This window comes from Rhinolophus sinicus, linkage group LG11 (assembly GCF_036562045.2).
Source record: "Rhinolophus sinicus isolate RSC01 linkage group LG11, ASM3656204v1, whole genome shotgun sequence".
NCBI lineage: Eukaryota > Metazoa > Chordata > Mammalia > Chiroptera > Rhinolophidae > Rhinolophus > Rhinolophus sinicus.
This window is the reverse complement of record NC_133760.1, coordinates 7,353,083-7,377,166: the sequence shown is the minus strand read 5'-3', so window position 1 is coordinate 7,377,166 and position 24,084 is coordinate 7,353,083. Positions and strand designations below refer to the sequence as shown.

Here is a 24,084-nt window from a genome sequence, read left to right as displayed (position 1 = left end):
CCATTTGATGAGAAAACAAAGGCATGGAAGGTGCTCTGAGATGGGGGCAGAGCGAGGATTGAGCCCAGGCCCCAGTGTGGCAGCCTGTGAGCAGCTATTACAGACTTAGCTCTCACTGTGCTTGGGGCTCAGACACTTGCCCCAGGCCCTCACGATACTACCACGTCCCAGGGAAGGGCAGTCACCAGCTAATGAGAGGCGGGGCCAAGTGGGCAGACTCAGAAAATGGCCCAAGTCCAACCTCCTAGGCAGATAAATCAGGAGACACCAGGGGAGGGGGTTGCTCCCTCTTCCCACTGTCCCCACTTGCTCCCAGGCTCCTGTCAGGGCCACCCGTGGCCTCTGGATTCAGATTCTAAACACAATTTGTCCACGCCATTTCACGCGGGGGTGGATGCTACCAGGTCACTGCACGGCCCCATGCGACTGGCAATTGTCTGACTGACCATCACTGGTTTAGTCAACGACTAGCTCTCATCTGCTGGCTTCCTGAGGACATGGTCTGGGGAAAGGGGTCTGTCAGCATCGTCCTACAGCCTCCTCTGTGAGGGCACAGCAGGTGAATCATGTGGGCTGCTGTCTCCTCCAGGGACCAGCCCACCCCCTCCATGAGGGGGTGGAAGTCTCTCCCAACCCCACAGACACAGACACAAAGGGCAGCCCTAACTTCCAGTTTTCCTCAGGGACATGCAGCAACCCCAGCCTGACCTCACGGCCCTCAGCAGGGGTCCTCCCTGGCTACAGGCTCCTTTCCGGCGCCAAACCCGACCTAGGTATCCCCACCTGTCCCCTGCATAGCAGCGCGGGGCCTGTGCCCATCAGAGAAAGCCCCTGCCCCTGGGGAGGACACATGCCTTCCTCATTCTCCCGGTCCTGCTTGCTGCTCTCAGCCAGCCTCCTCGCTCTTTCCTCCTCCTCCTGCTGCTTCTGCTGGATCCTCAGGTACAGGGCCCTCTGGGCTGAGGGCAGGAAGTCGGGGACACCGGCGCCCGGCTTCGGCCGGCCTGGGGGCCCTCCCTCAGGGAAGCTGTCGGGCTCCAGAGGGTGCTCGGGGAAGAGGTGCTCCCCAGGCTCCCCTGGCATCTCTTCGTAGTGCCCGTAGTCCTCTGTGGCAGGGAAGAACCGAGGGTTCGTGTCGGGAAGGGCCTCGAGGCACCAACTCCAACCCACCCATGCCCTCAACTGGAGAACCACCCCGACGGCAACGGTGATGGGTGAGAATGTGCAGCCCGCTCCTTCCTACCCTCCCAGGAGGGGCCCCTGGAAAGCCCAACAGTGGGGAATGGAGCAGCCAACCTAGGATACAGCAGGGTGAAAATGGGGTTCACAGTGAGGTTTAGTGATGTCAGCAAATGCTCATGATGTGAAAACAGGATGAAAAGGCTTTGGAAAGACAGACAGAAAACAGTCTCCTTGGGAATGAAATTTGGGAGAGAGAGGCCCAGGGATCTTTCACTTTTTACTCCACACGCTCTGACCTGTTTTAATTATTTGCCAGGAGCACTAGATTTATGGTTTATTTGTAATAATCAATAAAGGGAAAATCTGTATCTCATAGTGAGCTCATCATATGAGCTCAACCACTGGGAATGAGACTAGTAAAGAAAAGAAGGAAATACACCAAAATGTTGCTGTGGCCATGTGTCAACCCAGAGGCTCATGGGTGATTCCTCTTCTCCCCGCTTTGTGGGTTCGCGAACTCCACAAATGTTCATGAGCACGCTGCAGCATTTAAAAGGGGGAGGGGAAGCATGGCTGGCTGGGGACAACACCTGGAGACTCTGTGTGTGTGTGTGTCCCTCTCTGAGACAGAGAATGTCCAGTGAGCACTGCCCCACAGAACATTCTATGATGATGAAATATGCCATATCTGCACTGTGCCACGTGGCCGCCACTCTCCATGGGGCTCTGGAGCATTGGCAATGCGGCCAGTACTGCCAGGGCAGTGAATCTGTAATTTAATTTAAATCAGATGCGTGGGATTAACATGATTAAGTTGGCCAGTATTTTATACGCAAAACACAAAGCTGAAAGTGAAAGGTCACCTTCTTCTAGCCCCTGAACTTCCTACCATGTGAACTGGAGGGGCGAGCCTGGCCTATGCCACACCCTGGCTGGGAGCTGGGGACACTCAGGGAACAGCAGTCCCCTGCAAGGAACTTTTCGTCAAGTGCGACTCACTCAGTGGTCGTGCACTTGTGAACACAGTAAGTCCTCACTTTACGTCATGGACAGGTTCTGTGACTTGAAGCGAAACGCAACGAAACCAATTCACCAGAGGCCACTTGGTATAAGGACGAGTTAAGCTCCTGTGGCTTCATCAACACTGAACGAACCGTGTGAGATCTGCCGGCCCCTAACCACCGCTGACTGTGCACTCTGAGAGGGTAGGTTTCTTGAGCTGGGAACTGAAGCCAATTCCTCTCGGGCTACGTACTGTTAACAGCCTGACAGACCAGCTTTCCTTTTGTACCCAGACCTTTTCCATGCACATTTTATATACATTTTTAAAGGGGGAGGAAGTGTGGGAACCACAGCACCCCCTCAGGCAGCCTGCTTTGCTCACTTGAGAACACGTCACTTATTTTTCCAAAGCCACTGTTCCTCACCCCAAACACCTGCTCATGACTGAACGTCATCTAGACACCAAAACCACACAGACCTCCACCTGCTTGTCTCCCCTGACACCTCTCAAATGGGCGTCTCACACTTAACGTGGCCAAAGCAGAAATGCTGTCCCCACCCCAACTCGGCTCTCTCCAGTGGGGCTTCCTGGACAGGCGGCATTAGCATCCCCAGAGTGACTGTCCCATGGCCAGAGACCCTTCCGCTCCTGCCCACCTTGGAGGGCACATGAGTCACGTCAGCCCCATGACACCACCTGCAAACCAAGAAGCCTAGTCCTGCTCCTCTCTGCCACCTGGCTGCCACCCGACTGCACCTCGCCTTCACCCAGGACGACTCCACGGCAGCCCACAAGCCTCCCTGATGCCACTCCCGCCCCTACCACCCATCGCCCTCTCACCTTCTGCTTATACCCTGTCATTCTTCCCAAGAGGCCACCTCGCCATGGTGACAAGAGTTCCCTGCACCGGGGATGCTCGCCCTTGCCTTTCCTTCTAAGGCCACCTTTGCTTTTCTCAAACAAGCCAGCTGGCTGGGCCTCCACACCTGCTGTGCCTCCTGCCTCGGCCGCCTCTTCCCCTTCACAACCCAACTCCCGGTCGCTTCTCAGACAGGCCTCAGCGACCGGCCCCACCACCGCCAGACCCGCCCAGCCCGCCGCGGCCCTCACTCTCCCACAGCACCCCGTGTTACTTCCAACACCGAGCAATGCTGAAATGAGCCTTTGCATTTATTTACACACTTCTCCTGCCTGCCTCCTCCACTGAAATGCAGCCAAGGCAAGGAGCACCGCTGCTTCGCCGGCTTTGACCTCGGGCTGGAGCCTGTGCCCTCCTTTCCGAAGGGCGCACTCTACCTCCTACAGCTGCAGCGTCATCATCTCACCACCCCAACTATCAGGCATTCAAGCTGGTACCAATGTACATTCTTGTTTTAATAAGAAAGGAAAGAAACGAGGAAAGAAGATGGTCAGGCGTGGGCACAGAACGAGCAGACGCAAGGCTGACACTGGCAGCCCCAAGCCAAGAACCACTGACAGGAGGCTGCGCAGAGAAGGGCCTCTCGGCCTCTCACCCTGACACCACTCCACACCTGCCCCCCTGAGCTCCCATGCTCCCGACTGCAGGCACAGCAGGCAAAATGTCTCAGAAACTAAAATGACAGTGATAATAATCACAATACTCCTTCCGGCCTCAACAGGGCAGTGACTCCCATGTCAGGGAAAATGTTCAACCACTCACAGGACGGAGATGGAGCTGGACTCATGCTTCCAAAGACAGACCGAGGAAGAGAAAGAAACTGAATCCTCAGACTACGACCCGCTGCGCGGCCCCACCTGAGCCCTGCGTACCTGTGTCTCCCATGAGTCCCGGCTCCATCTCCATGCCTTCCTGCTGCTGGTAAAAGTTTTCATAGAAGTTCTGGGCTGGCGGGATGGGGGGCATCATTCCAGAATGGGGAGAGTCTCCAGGACCGTAGGGCATCATTGGGGGGCCGCCGGGTCCCATGGGCGGGCCAGGGTTCATGCCAGGGCCCATTGGCATGTCGGGGTGCATGTCCGGATGCATGTCGGGGTGCATGTCTGGGTGCATGTCGGGGTGCATGTCGGGGTGCATCGGACCTCCCATGGGCCCTGGGGGTCCCATGTTGGGCCCAGGGCCCATTGGTCCTGGAGGTCCTCCGGGTCCAGGGAACCTAGGAGGAGGAGGACATGGTGCCGTGAGAGGGGCTGCAGAGGGATGGTGGCAGGCACAGTACGGAGATGTGGGGGCACCCAGCCCAGGCCCCCTAGCTCAGGACAGTGACAGGCCCCGGCACTCACCGCACACCCAGCTTCTCTGCCAGCTGTCCCGTGGGCCGCACCACGATCTCAAACAAGGAGGGGATCTTCTTGTTGTACATGTCCTGCTGCTGCTGCAGCTGCTGTGGGGACAGCGGCTCATGCACAGCCATGGGCATCTGGGGGGGCCCCGGGGGCGGAGGGGGAGGCGGGGGTGGGGGCGGGGGTCCGCCTGGCATGGGTCTGCCGTTTGGAGAGGTCGGGGCAGGGGGGCCCGGGGGCCGAGGTGGGGTGGGCAGGAGGCCCACGCCGGGCGGGGGTTTGGGCAGGGGGTTGATGCCCTGCTTCTTCAGTTCCTCGACTTCCTTCTCGTCCTCAGCGCCTGCTTCCGCATCGTCAGCCAACATCTGCGGGTGGGAAGGACAGCAGGGGCGACAGTCAGGACAAGACAGGACAGGCGTCCAGGTGGATGGCCCCACCCAGGGTTCAGCACTGCATTTACTGAGGAAAACTCTAAATCACGAGGACCCTGGGGCCCTTACAGCAGAAGCCTCTTTGGCACCAAAATCATCACCCCACACCATCGCTGCACCCACTCTGTGACCAGCAGGCACGGGGAGCCATTTCAGTTTTGCAGCAAAATACACATAACATGTACTATTTTACCATTTTAAAATGCATAAGTCAATGGCATTAAGTGTATGTGTGATGTTGTCCAACGACCACCTCTGTCTAGTTCTAGAACTTGTCTAGCACCCAAAAACAAACCTGTCCCCATCAGCAGTCACCCCCTTTACCCCCCCCACGACTCTGCTTTCTGTCTCTATAGATTTGTCTATTCTGAACATTTCATATAAACGGAATCATACAACATGCGGCCCATTTGTGTCCGTCTTCTTTTGCTCAGCGGTTTTCAAGGTTCATTCATGCTGTAGCGTGTCACCTATCCTGTGGCTGGCTAACATTCCACTGTCCTGTTTGGATTTTAAGGGCCTCTAATTGCCTTACAATCCAACCCCCTCCTGCCACCCACAGGGCCTGCCAGCAGGGCTGGGTGACTGGCGAGGGCTGCGCAGCACCCTGGGGCTTCGTTTCCTTGCAGGCTCGACCCTGAGCACCCAGCCCCGTTTCAGTCTGCCGGCAGCCAAGCCTCCTCCTGCAGGGCCCTGGTCTAGGCCAGGCTTTTCCCCAGGCATGTTTCTCCCTCTAATCCTCACTATGTGGCTGTGCCCCCAAATGTTGGGTCTCTTATTAAAGGTCAACTCAGAGGGACTCTCCTGGTGTCCTGCATTCATCACGGCACCATGAGCTCCCATCAAAGCCCTGCCCAAACTCTGTGAGGTTACTTGTATTTAGTCATATCCTCCTCTGTTGTTGGCTCACCCAAAGACTGTCAACTCCACGAGGACAGGACTGTTTTCTGCCCTGATTTACCCCCGAGCCTGGCATAGGGTACACGAACTGATACTGGTACATGAACAAATGCAAAGTCTAGATTTGAACAGAATGTCTCATCAGTTAGGATCCTGGGCAGAAAAGTTAACACAGCAGGCCTGACTGCTCTTGGAAAGCCTTGCCACATTGGCCTTCGGCTGGTGTTTGGGAACCTGGATTTCGGGAGGGTTTCCAGCATTCCCTGACTGCTAAGGAAGGCCCCCTGCACCAAAACTGTGTACAAACTACGTGCTTTCCGCAGAACATCCCCCTTTCCTTTTGGGAGTCTGGAATTTTGGCATGTGCCAAGCAGGGGCTGCCTCCATGACCAGCCCCCAATACAAACCCTGGGCATTGAGCTCTAATGTGCGCCCCTGGGAGACAACATTCCACACGTATTGTCACAACTGGAGGAGGTAAGTGTGTCCTGTGTGGACTCCACGGGGTGAGGCCTGGTTTCCCCAGCCTTTGTCCCCCCCGCCCTGTACTTTCACAGTAGAATCTCAGCCATGAGGAGGACGACACGCTCGGTCCTGGGAGTGCCCCTAGCAAACCGTCGCACCTGCGCCTGGGTCATCCTGGAGACCTCGGCACAGACGCCTTGCTGGATCCTAATGTGGGTCCTGGTCTGAGATGCCCTGTCCCAGACAACTCCTCCTGGGGCAGCGGGCGGGGGTGCAGATGACAGAGGCAGGACCTTCAGGCGGGTGTCAAGCAGTTCTCAGCTCCTATCTCTCCCTATGATCAGTGACGGTATCCAGACCCCGGGACAGCAGGGTCCAAGAAGAACACGGTTTCGAGGGGGACAGAAAACCTGGAAAGCTCATCAGTGGAAAATCTGTCCCTTTGGGCCCTGCTCCTCAAGGTGTGATCCGGGCAGTGGAGCAGCAGCACAGGGGGACCCTGAATTAGATCCATATTTTAATAGGTGCCCACTACAGCGGGAAACACTGCCTGAGACTAGCCATGCTGGGGAGAGCCCAGAACCTCATGGTGTCTTTTAAGCACGCTCGGTGGGGCGCGGGGGAGCAGGCTGTAGCGCCAGCCCATAGGCCCTGTCTGCTTCATGGCCCCCATGGTTTGCTCACTGCCCTCCCTCCCGGGAAGCCGGTCCCTTTCAGTTCCTCAACCGAGTGGCAGCTGCTGCTCGTGCTGTGTCCCCTGCTGGGCACATGCCTCCCTCACTCTTTACTTCCCTTCCTGCCTGCCAGTCACCTAGGGGCTGGCAGAGTGTCAACTCCTCAGTGCAACTCCTGGAATGTCAGCCTGTTTCAGAACCTCCGGATGCTGCACATTCTCTCTCATATCAAGGGGTCCCGGTATGTGATCAGGACCTGCCTGATGACTGGATCCTGTCTCCTTATCACGCTGTCCCCAGTACCCAGGACAGTGCCTGGCAGCAACTGAGCCACAGCACACATTTGGTAGATAAATGAGCAAGGGAAACAAACGTACGCATCTCGGCATCCTCTGGACTCTAGAGAAGGGCTTGTTTATCAGGACAGTGGAGGACGGAGCAGTGGGGGGTGAGGGACGTGCAAAGTGTAAAGGAGTGAAGGCTTTGACTGGCCAGCTTTGCTGGTTCCTCACTGGTGGGTCTCCCCTGCACACCACCTCCCCCTACCTGGCCCTGAGGTCCTGCCCACCTCCATACCTTCAGTTACTGTGGTTTGGGGGTGGGGCTCCCACACATCGCTCCAGCCAGAGCTGCAGGTGACCACCTCACTTGGTCACATCTCCTTCATAAGCTCGTCCCACACCACCTAGGATCTGGTGTATTATCACCGACTCCTCCCTTCTCTTATCTCCACACCTGAACACTGGCCTGGAGCTGCTGCCTGGACCTCCTGAATGGCTTCCCTGCCCTCCTCACCCCAATCCTCCAACCTGCCATGCCCCAGCCTCCTGTCTAGTCAACCTTCAGTCACAAAGACGGCCATAGCCCTGCTCTGCTAGATCCTTTCAATGCTAACTCAGTGCCCTCAGGTGGAAAGCGAAACCTAGTAAGGTCACAGCTCATTAAACAGGAACAAACTTGACCACAACCTTCTCCGCGCACGTGGAAGAGCGCTCCAGTCCAGCCACTGAATGTGCCCCACTCCCTCTGCCTCCCAGCGCCCGCACAGAATGCCCCATTCATTCCCTCCTTGCCGCACTGCCTCCCCTGCCTGGCGCCTCTTCTTCCTTCAGGTCTCCTGACACCAGCCTCCTGATGGCCTCCCCACGCTCCCCAGACTAGCGTTGCCCGTTGGGAACACGCTGCACTTCTCTTGTGTACCCAGCCAGCACCCCCTGTCCATGAGACTGCCAGCTCTCAGATGTGGTGACCTTCTCCCTGCCGTTCAGCGCTCTGAGCAGCGCTCAGCGCCGGGAACACTTAGTGAACACGTGGCTAACTGAACGAGCAGAGGCTCTCACCCACAGGGCAACCTCCGTGAGGAGCGCCAACCCCTGGCGAGGCGGGGCTCCCCCTTCTGACCTCTGACCTCTGGGCCTGCCTGCACCCCACACTTCAGCTGCTCAGCCGTGCCCTGCAGTCGGGCTTCCCTCTCTCGTCCAGGCCGGACAGGAGTCTTACCTCAGCCTGCTGGCTGACTGGAGAGCACCTCCTCCTATTCCAGGACAGCCTCTCACCCCTTGCTCGGCCCCACAATGTCCTGATAAGGACTCCCGCCCTGGGTCTTGAGTGCTGCCTGGAAGGCAGGGGCTGAACCACATTAGAACCCAGGACACATAAGAGACATGTAAAACACATGAGAAAAAACAGAGTTCCCACCAGAAAAGCTGAACCCAACCAAGCCATGCAGCCCTTCCTCAGATGCTGTGCAGGAGCATGATATTTTTGGACATGGCTATATTGGGCTAAGTAAGATATACTGTTCAAATTTCATCTTTTTACTTTTTTTTAGTGTCTCTCCCAGAAAAATTGTAATTAAATATGTGATAACTCGACTTGTAAGACTGGCCATGTTATAACCACTTTTGATATTTCTTTGCCCAGGTAATATAAATTGTCCCATTATTAATTGTGCTGTAGAACTAGTAGGTGGATAGTAAATAAAAAATAATTAAAAACAGGTGGGCCCAATGTGTTCCCATGGGCAGCACTGGTCTGGAATGCAAACTCTGAGCCTCCAGCAGGGGGCAGTCCTCAGTCAGATATTGCTCAGTTCTTCACATGAGGAACCAAGTAGAATTTTGCCACTACTTATCCCGTGAAATAACTCAAACTCTAGATACCTACTGATGACAAAACCCTAGTCTTAGAGTATTAGGCTCCCCAAATGCGGGGGGGTGGGGGGAGAACTTTTTCCAACTTTCTGCATTCATCTGCCAACAAGGGACAGATGTTCTCTTGCTTGGCCTGTGCACCACGTCCCCTGAACCCCTTAGGTAGCCCTGGCAGCCATTTAAACAGGGCAGTCACCAATGGATGGATTCTTGACACTGGCTTATGAATTTGATCCTTTTCATTCTTATAAAAAAACAGCCAATTCCTCAAACATTTTGCGAACTAGAAGGCAGGAAAGCCTTCATTTGAAAGGATCCGTTCTCTCACCCATTCCCTTGGATGGATTAGGAAACCAAGGGCAGGATGATGGGGCCCCCAAAGTCCTAGTGACCGCCCCAGGAGAACAGATACCAGGATGAGTTTCAAATGTCAGCTGGTGGTGAGGAAGGCCTGACACTTCACCCAAGGGAAGAAGTCTCCCACCAACCTCCAATTTCCTTGCACTTTTTCTACTGCCTAAGAGAATCCTTGAGACTTGGAAGGAAACATTTCACATTTCCATCATAATATAACCCATCCCAAGTCTCCTTTCTTCTGTGTGTATGGTGGGCTCTCTCTAAAAGACAGCTGAAAAATTACAAGGTATGTTTGGAGATTCACCAGGCAACATTCCTTTTATGTAGCCGCCCCAGTGAAAACTGCCCCGGCTGGAGATGATGCACGTGTGATCACCTCAACTCTCCCTGCAGAAAAGAACAAAATCCCCATTTCCTCCAGATCAATGTAACTGGGAATTCTGGTACTGCTCAGAGGCCAGCCAGGCGGGCTGCAGTGACAAGTCAAAAACGGAAGGGGCACTTCCTGGTTCCCATCAGCTATGGCGACATTAGCCCCAGAAATTACCTTATCCAGGAGCTCTCTCGTTTCCTCAGTCAGAGGGTCATGGGAGAACATGCAGTCGTCGCCATTGATGCAGTTCCCAGTTGTGTGGTACAACTTACAAGGAAAATCACGTTCATGGCAAATTAAGGTGAATGCTTCATCTGATGGAACCCACCCCAGGGCAGAATCCCACCCCCTCTGTTTTAGAGATGAGGAAAGCCCAGAGAGATGGAGTGACTTGCTCAGGTTTGCACAATGCGTTAACAGCAGACCCAAGATAACACCCTGTTTCTCAAGACCCCTGCTCCAGAGTGCTTTCCTACCCCACCATGCTAGCCTTGGGGTTGTGTCCTCAGCACAACACTCAACAGGAATAGGGAAGTTCAATGATTTGCCCAAGGTTATGCAGCCCATTGGAAAAATCTCAGAGGAATAACAGGCAATGGCATAGGTTGGTCTCAAGCGTATATATATATATGAAGAGAACATATAGCATGTGCGTCTGTTTACTCATCTGCAGAATGGGAACAGCAGGGCCATCAGAGGACAGATGTGAGGGTTAAATAGATGGAGATGCACAGAGAGCTCTTGACACAGCACTGGCATGGAGAGATGGGAAGTGCAGTGGAGGTCAGCTGTTGTTACCAATAAGGAGAAAGGAAGTTCTGCCCTCATCAGACCAAATGTGGGCACCAAAGGATATCATGCATATAGGGGCAGTTCTCAGCTCTGGCACAAAATCCAGTGATGTAAAACTTGCACAGTTCTCGTTTTTTTGGTAGCTCGATGTCGTGGCTAAAATTACAGTGGTCTCCCTGAAAGAAAAGCAATGGAAAGGTCACGTGGGGACACAGTAAGCCCTTGCTTACTCCCGTCTGCAAAGGAAAACTGTCACCACTGAAACTGTCACCATTGAAGCACAGAGGGGCCAATGACAGAATAAACTCCCCACAGGAAAGGGTTGGTTTCCCACCAACTTTATACTTCTGACAAAATGTGCACTCCCCCCTCTCACGGGTCCCTCTCCCTCCTAATATCTATTCCATTCCCTCTCACTGTCTCTTTCTAACCCTTCCTCCTTTTTCCTTCACTTCTTTCTCCTCTCTCTTATCTACTTTTTTTCACTGTTTGCTGTATGACAGCCAGTATCCAGTCCCATGCTTCTTCCTTCCTAACAGAACCCCAATTTTGTTTGGGTTAAGAATGTGCCCAGCAAAAAAACACTCCATTCCCCAGCCTCTCTTAAAGTTCCGGCCATAGATGTAGGCAAAAATCCCCATGGAGGAAAAAACACAGCCTCAATTTTTAAAAAATTCCGTCCACCCCTTTCTCTTCCTCTTAGCCCTTAGATGTGATGCCTGGAGACACAGCAGCCATTGTGCAACCAACCATGAGGACACAAGCCATGGCAGAATAAAACGCAGGAAGGAGCCTGGGTTCCCCAGGATGCCAATGACCACTGCACCAACCCTGTACTGTCCATCCACCCGAGACTCTGCTGTGAGGGATAAACATCTGAGTTTTTAAGCCAATACAACCCAAACAAAGCACCGAGGCGACATAAAGATAGAAATTGTTCTATATTCATTTCCCCTCACTCTCAGGAATGGCTACTCATTTTTCTTTGTTTATATGTATTATAAGTTTCTAAAAATAATATGAATTGTGACTATAATAAGGCATATTTTACGTACACACGCACGTTTGTTTGAAATACATATTCTCTGGGCATATGTTGACCAATTCTGTCCACTGTCATTAAATTTGATTATAAAGCTGGCTACTTGAACTAACACTGGGTTACACTTGTTTCCATCTGAATTCTGTGGTCATTGGTCCATTTTCTGGCATTAAATCCTGCTGTGAAGTTCAATGCGAGTCTGGTGCTCCTCCCCCTTTTCTATGGATATCTTAATTCCCTCTCCAACATTTCTTCTCCATAACTTAACAGAATATGCGACATCTTTTCAATCCTAACACTACATTTGAGGCCATATGGATTAGTTGAAAATTTTGGCCAAAAAATCCCCCTCGAAACCAAAAATCCCCAGATGTGTCATCTTGCTCTGGCCCCTCAAGTCACCGAGAAGAGAACTGCATCTTCCAGGCCCCGCAGGCATCTCGTCCCTGCCCCGAGTCCTGCCCCCAGTTAGTGTGGCCTGTAGAACATTCCCAGCGGGCTATCCTCCGGAGAATGCTGCCCTGCTGCAGCACCCAGGTCCTTTGCCTTGCCCCTTACCCATGTGCACCGCCCCTCCACGAAGTATTTGCAGATGACTTTGCCTTTCTTGTCGGACTGCTGGTGGGGTTTGTCATGGTCACTCCTCCGGTAACTCCCACCACCATCCTGTTAGGAACACAGAGTGTGAATAGGAAGGGGAATGAAAAGGGAGGGTGGGAAGGACCCTATGCAGGCCAGGTGGAGACGGTCTCTGAGTGAACAAGAGTGACAGGAATTGACTGGCAGGGATGACATAAGTGTCTTCACATAAAGAGCAGTTACGCCCAATACTGGGGCTATACGGGGTCTGAGCACCCCGGGATGGAGAGCTGGCACTTGGACAAGAAAAGCTCCGGCACTTGGAGCTGTTGGCAATGAAGACTTGAGCAGCAGGGCCGGCCCGGTGACTCAGGTGGTTGGAGCGCCTGTGCTCCTAATGCCGAGATCACTGGTTCGATTCCCACATGGGCCAGTGGGCTGCTGTGTGCTGCCGTGTGCTGCCAACCAGCAACAGACTGCCTCAGCCGTGGGAGAGCGCAAGGCTCATATACCAGCATGGGCGAGGGAGCTGTGTCCTACACAACTAGACTGAGAAACAAGGGCTTGAACAGCGGGGCGGGGAGGTGGAGGAAAGGGGGGAAAACGACTCGAGCAGCACACAGCTGTGCGGGAACACATTCACCTCCTAGAGGCTGAGGCACACAACGCGCCTCCCTGTACACCTCTCCAGGGCTAGCTGAGTGGGTCAATTAGAACTTTCCAAACCTTAGAGACTCATTACGGGTGACTGCAGGTGTTACAGACGTGGTTTTCACAACAGAGGGTCTCAGCACCAGCACATCCCCCCTGAGAGCTGAGTGCTGCTGATCGGCCCTGTGGGGACTGGCTGCTGGGAGCAGGGGGACAGGGTCAGCCTCAGAAGACAACTTATTAAAGGGAAAAAAAATGCGAGGAGCTGCTCAGAATGAAGTTGACTCACGCCCATGTCATCGTCATAGAAGTCTTCGTCATCGTTCATTCCACTCTTGTTCATCCCTCCTCGGCTGCCACCTCGACCGCGGCCCCGACCCATCCCTTTGCCTCGACCTCGGGAACCCCGACCCCGGCCTCGACTTAATCCTGCAGAGGGAAGAAATGGCGTGAACCGCTGCCTCTCCCTAGGACCCAACTCCAGCTGCGGCCAGAAGGAGCCCCACCAACGCGCCACCTCCGGGCCCACCTACCTCGTCCTCGGCCGTCCTTGGACCGGCGGTACTGGTTCAGCTCCTTGGAATAGTCATCGTAGTCCTCATCGCCCATGGGCTCCTCACCGTCTCCGTACTGGAATTCCAGAAAGAAGGTGAGGAGTGTGCCATGGGAAACAACACTGTCCCCAACTATACACTCTGCCCCCTTTGCCTTTTTGTTTCGGGAGCACCAGACGCAGACGGGCTCCTGTCCTCACAGCCCCAGCCTGAGCGGTGGGTGGTCCTAATCCCTCCTGTGCAGTCTTCACTCTTTAAACTCCCACTCCCTGGGCAAACCCATTAGGGGCCTCTACACAATGGACAGCTGTGCGGCCGTAACAAAGAACGCATGGAAAAGTCTCGGCAGGAACAGAACAGGGAGTGTAGCAGCTCTCCTAGAGATGGAGGGTGGGTAAATAAATAAGCACCTGACTGCAAAGGCCTAAAATGTGACGAGAGCACACTCAGGAACCTTGTCTCCAGCGACAGGAACTAAGTGGGAGGAAGATGTAATTTTCACTGATCACCCTTTGGTGCCTTTTCAATTTGAACCATGTAATGGTTTCCTCGATACCAAAACAATATCCGAACATATTTAACACAAATCTGCCATCTGATGCTTTCTTTCCACCTTAGTCTTACGAGCCACCTCCAACAGCTCTTGCAGGCCACTAGCCACCCCCCAGCCCTTGGGCTGGAGAAAACCTTACATCCATCTCATCCTCGTAGAAGTCGTCTTCGTCCTCCGGGTGGTCTCCCATGGAGCCTCTGCCCCTGCCTCGGCTGCCCCTGCCCATGCCTCGGCCTCGAGACCCTCCACGGCTTCCTCGGCCCCGGTAGCCCCTGCCACGGCCTCGGCTGCCTGCACAGTGATTCAGAAAGTAAGCACCTGAGTAGAAGCAGACCCACACCACCAGCAAGAGATACGTTAACCCATTGTTTGCCCCTGAGGTCAATCATTTCATCCTCTAAGAAGCCTTCCCAGCTCTTCCAGGTGACTAATGGTCCCCTGGTCCCTTTAATGGGGGTGCCTCAGCACTGTGGACACATGACTGCTACTGCACTCACTACAATGAAAACCGCAATGTCCAACACAGTGGCCAGCAGCCACATGTGGCTACTGAACACCCAAAACGTGGCTGACCAATCTAAGAGATGCTGTGGGTGGAAATCACACCTGGATTACAATGACTTAGTTAAAAAAAAAAAAGAGACAGAGAAAACGTAAAATATTACATCTGTCTATTTTGACTACATGTTGAACTAAGACTTTGACTGCATTAGGTTGATAAAATATATTGTTAAAATTAATTCCGGACCAGCCCGGTGGCTCAGGTGGTTGGAGCGCTGTGCTCCTAACGCCAAGGTCGCCAGTTCGATTCCCACATGGGCCAGTGAGCTGCGCCCTCTACAGCTAAGATTGTGAACAACAGCTCTCCCTGGAGCTGGGTGGCCATGAGGAGTGGAGGTTGGTGTAAGCTGCCGTGGGCTGCCGTGTGCCACCATGAGAGGCCGGTGGCCAGCGTGAGTGGCCGGCAGCCATTGTGAGCGGCCAGCAGCCGGCAAGAGCTGCTGTGAACGGCCCACCAACCGAATGCCTCAGCCGGGTGGAGCGCAAGGCTCATAATACCAGCATGGGCCAGGGAGCTGTGTCCTATACAACTAGGCTGAGAAACAACAGCTTGAACCAAAGTACGGGGGAGGTGGGAAAAGGGGGAAAAAATTAATTCCATCTGTTTCCTTTTACTTTTTTAATGTGACTAGTAGAAAATTCTAAATTACGTGGTGGCTTGCATTATTTTTCTATTGGACAGCACTAGTCTAGAAATCTCCCCAAAGATCAGGGCCTGACCAAGGGAGGTGTCCAAGAAAGAATGCCGAAAGAAAGAAGGCAGGAGCGGCCACTTAAACATCAAGGCACGTCTTAGACAGGCTAAGAACTGCTGAGTTTGAAGGTTCTGGAAGCCTTCTTGGGTTGGGAAATCTCACTGGCCAGCCTGGGTCTGTGGTGCTCTGCCCTCCCCCACTATCCTAACTGCCACAGGTTCAATGTCCAGAGGTGTGGCAGTCCCAGGAGCTGCAGTCACACCTTTTCAGGTGATGTGGCTTGGAGGACAGGGGAGGAGGCTACTGAATGTGGGGACAGCCAGTTGTCAGTTACCCTGGCCCAGATGTGAGAGGTTGGCCCTTCTCTCTCTCCTCACTGCTGACCAGGATGAGAATTTAAAAACCAACCGTCAGCCATGCTGGCCTTCTCCCTGCCTCACCCCAGGCTGGCTCCACCCCAACCACAGCCTCGGCACTGGCCCGTCTTCTCATGTGGCTAACTTGGGTCCCCTGAGCCTTGCATGTGCGGCTCCGTCCTCCCCTTCTATACTTAGCTCGGCCCCACATGACTGCCTTTCTCTTCTCGGGGACTTGGGGCCCCGTGAGCACTGGGCCGGCCAGGCCTGTCTTGCTCTGCACTGCAGCCCCCGCCCCGGCGCGGCCTCACCTCGGCGCGGCCTCACCTCGGCCCCGGCTGCTGCCCTCCTTGGCGCGCCGGTACTGGTTCAACTCTTTGGTGAAGTCATCGTACTCCTCCTTGCCCAGGTCTTCCTCCTCGTCGCCCTCGTACTCCCCGTACTGCTCGTTCTCGTAGTCTTCATACATGCCGTAGCCTTTGCTGTCCATCTTAGAGTAGGACTTCTTGGGCAGGGACGTGGTGTGTGACGGGGGGTACTGCGGGTGGGACTGACAGGGAGAGGAGGTGAGCTGGCCCCAGGGCCTTCGGTCCAGACCAGATCCCCCGGTCCCTGAACTGACACATCTGTCTTCCCCTGGAGACACCAGCTCCCCAGCCACTCTGGGGACTGGTTTCCACCTGAGTGAGATCTGGGCAGCGGGCCCAGATGTTTCTGTTCTTCACAAAGGGCCACAGCTTGAAAGAAAATGGAAAAACAGACCCCACAATCCCTGAAGAACCACAAGGGAAGAGAAGGGAACTATTTCCCAGGGCTATGGAGCACTCTCAGTTGGGGAGGGGGCCTGGTAGGCAAAAGGGGTGCTCCTTGGTTAAAATTTTCCTGGGGCTTTGTAATTCAATTAATAACCTTCTTGGTAACCAAACTAGAAAGCTGTTTTAAATGATACTTTCAAAAGTGTGCTAATGCCAAGAAATACTGATAAAGTTAGATATATATAAATGGAAGCCCTCAACACGTCCTTTAGGCAGGGAATGGATAAACTGGTACATCTGACAATGGAGTATTTATTATTCAGCCATTAAGAGAAAAGAGCTATGAAGGTACAAAAAGACAGAGAGTAACCATAAACACATATTGCTAAGTGAAAAAAGCTAATTTAAAAAGTCTATATACTGTATGAACCCAACTCTATGACATTCTGAAAAAGGCAGAACTACAGAGACAGTAAAAAGATTTGTGGTTGCTAGGGACTCGGGGGAGGGAGGGCTGAGTTGGTAAAGCAGAGGGGATTTTTAGGGAATTAAAACTATCTTATATGGTAGTATATAGCAAATACATAACTTTATGCCTTTGTCAAAACCCAAAGAACTGTAAAACCCTAATGTATAGACTCTAATAATAATGTGTTATTATTGGCTCATCAATTACAATAAATGTATCTATACTACATTCATGCAAGATGTTAGTAACAGGAGAAACGGGGTAGGGTTGGTAGGGAACTGTATCATCTGCTCAATTTTCTATAAACCTAAAAGCGCTCTAAAAAATAAAGTCCATTGATTTTTTTTAAAAATCCATACTCGTTATTAAAAAAAACAGAAAATACAAAACATAGATACACAGACACACACTACTTTAGCAGATCCTAAAATGCCTCAATACCCAGTTCCCAATCAGAGCTTGTGGCATTCCTTCCCTTCCCTGCCTTCCTCAGGTCTAAAGTCTGATACGTTAGTAGATCAATGTCAATTATACTATCTTACAATAAATTATGTTAATGATGGATGATGCTGAGTCACAGGCATGTGTGGGACATTTTTTTTTTTTTTTTTTAAGGCGGGCACAGCTCACAGCTCATAGTGGCCCACGCGGGGATTGAATTGTCAACCTTGGTGTTATTGGCACCATGCTCTAACAAACTGAGCTAACTGGCCACGCAATAGGACATCTTTAAGAGCTACTGGCTTTAAAAACACTTTTAATCAAAACTTGAAAATCTGATTAAAACTGGATTGTTAAAAGTAAAAAAATCTGAAAATCAATGTTGATGTTTTTGTCTTACTAATTGTGCAGGGGGGGAAAATGTATACAAACTGAACAAGTAATTTAAATTTATGTTTAAGATCAGAGATATAATAGGGTAAATATTTAACTTCTGACCCCACTCAAATTATCCATCTAAGATAATTTACTTCTGCAACCATTTCATTCTCTTGCCAATTTCCCACAAAAGGTCACTTCTCAACAGTAGAAAATAGTCATCTATGACAGAGACAAATCAGCATCTTTCTTGGGGACAGGGGACATACTGAGTCCTGCTAAGGTCACGAGAAGAGGTGTCACAGAGAAATTTTAAGAACATGGCTTATGGAGATCAGTCCCTGCACTTGAGAACTATTCAACCTGGTTGAAGTTTTCCGAGGCTCAGTTTCCTCACCTGTCAAAGAGGGGTGAAAACCATACCTCATCTTGCAGGATTAAAATCTGTGTAAAGTACCACATAAGAGCACCCAGCACATGGCAAGTGCCCAGGCTCAGTACACACAGGCAGTTTTACTGCGTGGGGGCTCCAACAAGCAGTTACTCACCGGTGCATACGGGGGACTGTACTCTCTGTACTTGCGGTGCCCCTTCTCACTGGGGCTGAAATCCGAGTCATCGGAAAAGTCAGAGAAGTCATCGCTGGAAGAAGCATGGCGCTGAAATGACAGAGGAAGTGGACTTGGCGAATCTGCTGCAGGCAGGCTACTCTGGCAGTCAGCCCCAGGACAAGCACTGCTGGAATGTGCCGGAAAGGCTCTGTGCTCCGTGTAAAACACCTCACCTACGGGCATTTAGTGGCAGTGGAGCATGAACTACCAACTCTTTAAAAAAAGGTCTTTATCCAATTTGGGGAAGGAAAAAACACCACTATTAAGAGTGCCCTCTGGCCTGACAAGATTAGCTCAGCCCCTGGAGCTCTCCGCCAGGCAGCAGCAGCCCTACTCTGCACCTACCTTGTGCTTGGATTTCCTCCTCTTCTTTGACCTCCTCTTCTCCTTCTCCCGCTCTTTCTTCCGCTTCCGCTTCAGCCGCCTGTGAGACTTCTCTTCATCTGAATCGCTGTGGTGCTTCTCCCCCTTTTCTTTCCGGCTCCTTTCAGGCCCTCCGGACGTGTCCTGGGCCTCCTCGGCCCCATCATCTTCCAGTTCACCTTCTTCCAACTCACCATCTTCCCTACAAACCAACCCCAAAGCCAACATGAACATGGGTTTGAGGAAACCTCTGAGGGCGCTGGGCGGGCCCAGTCTGACAGGAACGGAGGGCCCGACTGCTGTGAATGAGATCTGTAATCCCTGTGAGAGGCCGTGGAAGGCCGTGGGGACAACTGCCTCCCGTCCCACCCCTCATCCTGCCCCCAGAAGGACTGCATCTGATCCCAGCGAAGCTGGGTGGGGGCTGGGGTAGGGGACAGGGACTGACACCACTGGAGGAGTATTTCCCAAAGTGTTCCCTAGGACTACAGTTCTAAGAAGAAAGGCGATGAGGTTCTGTTGTCAAATGTGTTGAGGGAATCCCCATCTTGGGGATTCACAATGCTTAATGCCACGACAGAAGTTCCCAGAAGTCCTACAGTCAAGAAACCGGTACAACTCAGCCTCAGAGTACTTCTGAAATTCACTTGACCACAGACGCTGCTTCTCACAGGGAACAGAGACCAGCATCCCTCCTAGAGAGCACAGCGGCATGCAATGCCCTGGACTCACCCACTCAGCCCCTGCCCTATGGGTGGTGGTGGTGTCTGTGGACAGCGGAGAGAGGGTCACGGTTCTGGCCCACAGATTCCTGGACCCTACCCACAGGAAGGCCTGAGGACACTGAAGGTATTTTACAAAAGCCCATAAGAATCACTAGTGAACAGGCTCTAGTCCCCAGGTTCAGAGGTCTGACCATACCATCAGCGCCATGGCTCTGGGCTGGAAGCAGCTAGAGAAAGGGAGAAGGGTGAAAGGAAATGCCCTAGGTCCCTCTTGAGGTCCTCATATGACAGCTGTCAGAGTGCCTCTGCAGAAGGGGTCAGCCTCCCACCAGCTGTTGACCCCTTTTCCCATCTGACTTGCCTTACCTCTGGGCTCCCCAGTCAAGATTTCCTGACTTAGTCGACTCCCCCACATCACCCCAAACCCCTAGTACTTTAAAAAGTAAAAGCACTCTCCCAGCATGACAGATGCTGCCAATAAGATATTCTAAATATCTAAGTATCTGTGGGGTGGTATGGGAGTGAGGTGACACATAGGGTTAAGAAAGAAGCAGCTGGGAAAAAAACCCAGTTTTTGAGCCAAACCCACAGACACAGTTTTCACAAGTACAGAAGCTGGGTTTTTAAAAAAAAAAAAAAAAAGAAATAATACAAATTGTAAAACGCTCCCAAAGTTCCTCATGCACAACCATGGAAAAGTATGTGTGAGGGCATAAAAAAATGCCTTCCTTGTCAATTAACTGGGACTCAAACAAAGAACGAAGACAACATAAAGAATACTGTAATGAACCCACGCCCCAAAAGGCTAACAACAAAGGGAACTAATCTAGGCAGAAAGAGCCTCAGCTGCTCAGATGGGCCCAGGGTCCGTGTGGGAAGCAGCTCAGTAGGCAAGCCGGCCCCTGGAGTCCCGGGAGGCTCTAACAGGCTTTGTAGAGAAACAACAAATTGACCACAAACAACAAACTAAGGATCCTTCACGGCCCTTTCACTCGTTGTCACTCCCTTTGTTCACCTTGGTGCTATTCCCCAAACGTCCAGACCTTCAAGAGGAGCCTTTCTACTAACTCTCATTCCCAATTCAAAGGGGTCAGGTCTGCTTAAAACCCAAATGGTCCAGCCCCACAGACACCCCAGCAGAGGTCAAGGGCAGCTCTCAAACACAAAATGCAGGACACAAAACTGACATTTCAAAGGAAACCATACAGAGAGGTGACCGATGTGCACCTCGTGTTGTTTCCTTGTAAAAGCAGGCTGTCCCGGGCCAGCCCCACAGGAAGACTCTAAGTAAACTAGAACTTTGGAGAAGGCACATTCCTGACATGTGTGGCACCTTCCGGCTTGGGTGTGGCCCACAGAACAAGGCCAGGCTTGGAGAAAAGCTCTCATGGGACAGAGGCAACTCTGCTGGAATGGCCTCACCCCCAGTAAAAGCACCACCTGACTGGGGAAACTGGTTTTGGTGAGCTGGCCTGCCAACCTGAGGGAGAAGCTGTTATTTGATGGCTGCCTGGAGTTGTGGAAGATGTTGGGACAGTGGTTACTGGAGCAAACACATGTCCCTAATGGGAACACTGTGGGCGAGCCAGGTGGCCACACCTCAGGAGAAATAGGAGACAGATGCAATGAGGCTGGGGAAGGCCCAGAGATAGACCGGAGAAGTAGAGGCTGGTATTCCATGAAGAAAAGCTCTCAAGTGCACCACTCTCAACACTTTTGTCTGGGAAGGAAAACGCTGAGAGGGGCATGGGAATAAAGTACCCAGAACCCAGGGCCAAGAAGGAGGGACCACGGGGACCCAGGAACTGCCCGGGCTCGCAGAAGCCCAGATGAAAGACCTAAAGCCCAAGAACACCAATAGCCAAAGACTCTCCTGGAAGCAGGAGGAGCCTGTCAGAGTGGAAGGGACGGTGGGATGTGATCAACCCTATTTCAGACATGAGGAATGTAAAGAGAGAACAGGTGAAAAGACTTGTTGAGGTCAGACAGCCAGGGGGTAACACAGAAAAAGCCAAAAATGGACTCGCTTTCCGATTCTAAGCCCATCGTTCTTCCTGATGGGTAAGGAGGGAACGGGAAGGCGGAGACCACTCGTCCACCACCTGCTTGATGCCACACACATTTCTGAGCATCTTCTCCATGCCGGGTCCTTGAGCACTTCCTTTTCTGCATGGTCCTCATAGGAAAAGACAGGACTTGTAAGAAACCCAGCCCACAAGGCAGCCTCCGGGATACAGGGCCAGAGCAGCTGGGCCACTCTCTCACCTGCACCTGCTCCCGGGAAGGACACTGGGCACAGCAGGCGAGGGTCTTACCCAGGTCAGCTCAGGCCTCCATCCCCTTCCTGCCGCCCACAGTGGCTTGGATGGAGGTACAGGCTGCTGTACATCTAACACCCGAGGGCGGGACCACAAAAGACCATCAAAACAACTCCAACACCTTTGCCATCATCAAGAATGACTGCAGAAGGGGCCGGCCCGGTGGCTCAGGCGGTTAGAGCTCCATGCTCCTAACTCCGAAGGCTGCCGGTTCGATTCCCAAATGGGCCAGTGGGCTCTCAACCACAAGGCTGCCAGTTCGATTCCTTGACTCCCGTAAGGGATGGTGGGCTGTGCCCCCTGCAACTAGCAACGGCAAGTGGACCTGGAGTTGAGCTGCGCCCTCCACAACTAAGACTGAAAGGACAACAACTTGAAGCTGAACAGCACCCTCCACAACTAAGATTGAAAGGACAACAACTTGACTTGGAAAAAAGTCCTGGAAGTACACACTGTTCCCCAATAAAATCTGTAAAAAAAAAAAAAAGAATGTCTACAGAAGAATTAGCCTTCGTTCTGAAGGATTTCCCAAGGCAGGTCCACCCCACAAAGACTTTCAGCTAAAGAGGAGTTCTCTGCATCATCTATATTAACAGCCTTAGGCACATCTGGGCTCAGTGACAATCTACTGTACTGCTTTTCATAAAACTTCTTACAAAAGGGGTAGTGAATACTTGAAATTTTGTTTCCTTCGAGTTGGGAGAAGGTGAAAATAAATAGGATTAAAAAATCGCTGGTGATTTATGAAGGGGAATGAGATAATGGAGGGGACACGGGGACGGTGATACTCGACTGACCACTGTGCATTCTCCGTGCTTTCTGGCCATGCTCTGCCCTCAAACTCCTCAGAGCCCTGGGCTAACCTCTGGCTACCTGAGGGGGTGCCCTCTGCTAACACTGGAGAGTCCCAGCTAAACGCAGTCCCTGCATGGATACGGGGTGTATTTTCTTTAGACTCTGTTCAACAGAAAATCAAACCAACTGGGACAGAGAGTACAAATCCTGGGGACCACTGACATGACTGCACAAAGGCAGTCTCCACAAAACGGCGACCAGGTTTAAGCAGTGCCACTTAACAGGCTGCCAGCAAAACCCATGTCAGAGCGGGATTAAATACCAAGGGAGCACGCTTAATAGACTGTGACATAATCCCCCAAGAAAAGTGGGGGAAGCCCTACTGCGCCTATCATTTCAATCAAGACTTGCCAGGCCCTCTCGAGACCAGCATGCATAAGCCCTGCAGTGCGGGCTGGGCAGAGACCCCCTTATTTCCAGAGCAATGTCCCGGGGTGCACAGGGTTCGCCTGCCAGAGTAGACCAGCCACGCTGGGAGACTGACTCGGAACAGGTGCCTGGGAGGAAATGAGAAGAGGCCAACGCTTTGCCTAAGGTCAGATCTGCCTTGCACCTCCTGGACTAAGTTTCCAGGGCATTTATGTTTCCATTCACAGAGCTGGTGACAGCCAGCTCCTCTTGGGTCAAAGAATAGATCTAGATACCCATTGTAGGAAAGCCCACTCAGCCAATTCCACAGGGCACAGAAGCATGTTGAGTTCATCGCATACCGTGGGCTTGGCAAAAAGACTACTTTTACCATGTTTCAAAGTCGGCTGGCCCCACCGTCCAGCCGATGGACTTGGGCCTCTGGCTTTTTTCTGCAGACCAAGTAACTCAACCAGCTCTGCCTCTTCCCTCACATGTGCTCTCAGTACATGTAACCTCAGGCTTGGTTATCTCATCTGTAAAATGGGGTAACTATAGTAGTGCCCACCCCCAGGGGTTGTGAGGGACAAAGGGTATGCCATGGATCAAGCCCTTGACAAAGGGGCGGGCACAAAGTAAGGACCGGGCAAACAGCAGCTACTGGTTTGAAGAACCAGCTGGCATGAACGTACCTCTACATGGATAACCCTAAACTGGCTGGGTGTCTATTGGGAAGTGTTTTTTCTAAGGAGAAGCTACAGCCAACGTCCCTTTGGGGCCACTGCTAACTGCTGGCCAACAAGGTCCTACCTTCTCTTGGCCCAACCGTGCACCGCCCTCTCCCAACAAATCTTGCTGATGAAACTGATAAATTAACAGCTCCCCTTCCTCAGCTCTCATCTAGGTGGTACCAGAAAGTAACCAAGGGGCTGACCAGGAGGGAAAGGCACAGGGAGAACTGAGCCTAGGGAGAAGGAACAAAGGCCCCTTACAAAAACAAAGCTTGGCAACATGGAAATTCTCTAGGCAAGAGAGGTGGGTGGAAGTTGAAAGGGGCCTGGGTTTGTGGGTCTATCTACCTGGTTTACCGAGAGAGACAGACAGACAGACAGACAGACAGACACAAAAAACAACAAAGAAGATGGAAATCCATGGGAGCAGTGGTTATTACCTGAAGCTCATAGGAACCCTTGACAAGAGGCGGCTAGGTTAATGTGAAGGTCAGGGTTATGGTCATT

At 52.3% G+C, this 24,084-nt stretch overlaps 1 protein-coding gene across 9 annotated transcripts in view; it reads right to left on the bottom strand.

Moving 5' to 3' along the window:
• The window catches only part of ZC3H4 (zinc finger CCCH-type containing 4), a 40,146-nt gene that overhangs the window by 4,099 nt on the left and 11,963 nt on the right, over positions 1–24,084 (bottom strand). For 7 of the 9 annotated variants that reach the window (XM_074316202.1, XM_074316201.1, XM_074316205.1 and 4 more), the window contains 12 exons: positions 18,583–18,802; positions 18,175–18,285; positions 15,911–16,133; positions 14,111–14,289; positions 13,398–13,494; positions 13,154–13,293; positions 12,193–12,300; positions 10,657–10,768; positions 9,975–10,084; positions 4,448–4,812; positions 3,977–4,320; positions 855–1,106 (listed from right to left, as the gene is read on the bottom strand). In XM_074316202.1, coding sequence (XP_074172303.1) covers positions 855–1,106; positions 3,977–4,320; positions 4,448–4,812; positions 9,975–10,084; positions 10,657–10,768; positions 12,193–12,300; positions 13,154–13,293; positions 13,398–13,494; positions 14,111–14,289; positions 15,911–16,133; positions 18,175–18,285; positions 18,583–18,802 — 2,261 coding nt within the window. The remainder of the gene's footprint in view (positions 1–854; positions 1,107–3,976; positions 4,321–4,447; positions 4,813–9,974; positions 10,085–10,656; positions 10,769–12,192; positions 12,301–13,153; positions 13,294–13,397; positions 13,495–14,110; positions 14,290–15,910; positions 16,134–18,174; positions 18,286–18,582; positions 18,803–24,084) is intronic. The other 2 variants (XM_074316203.1, XM_074316208.1) reach the window with 2 other exon arrangements.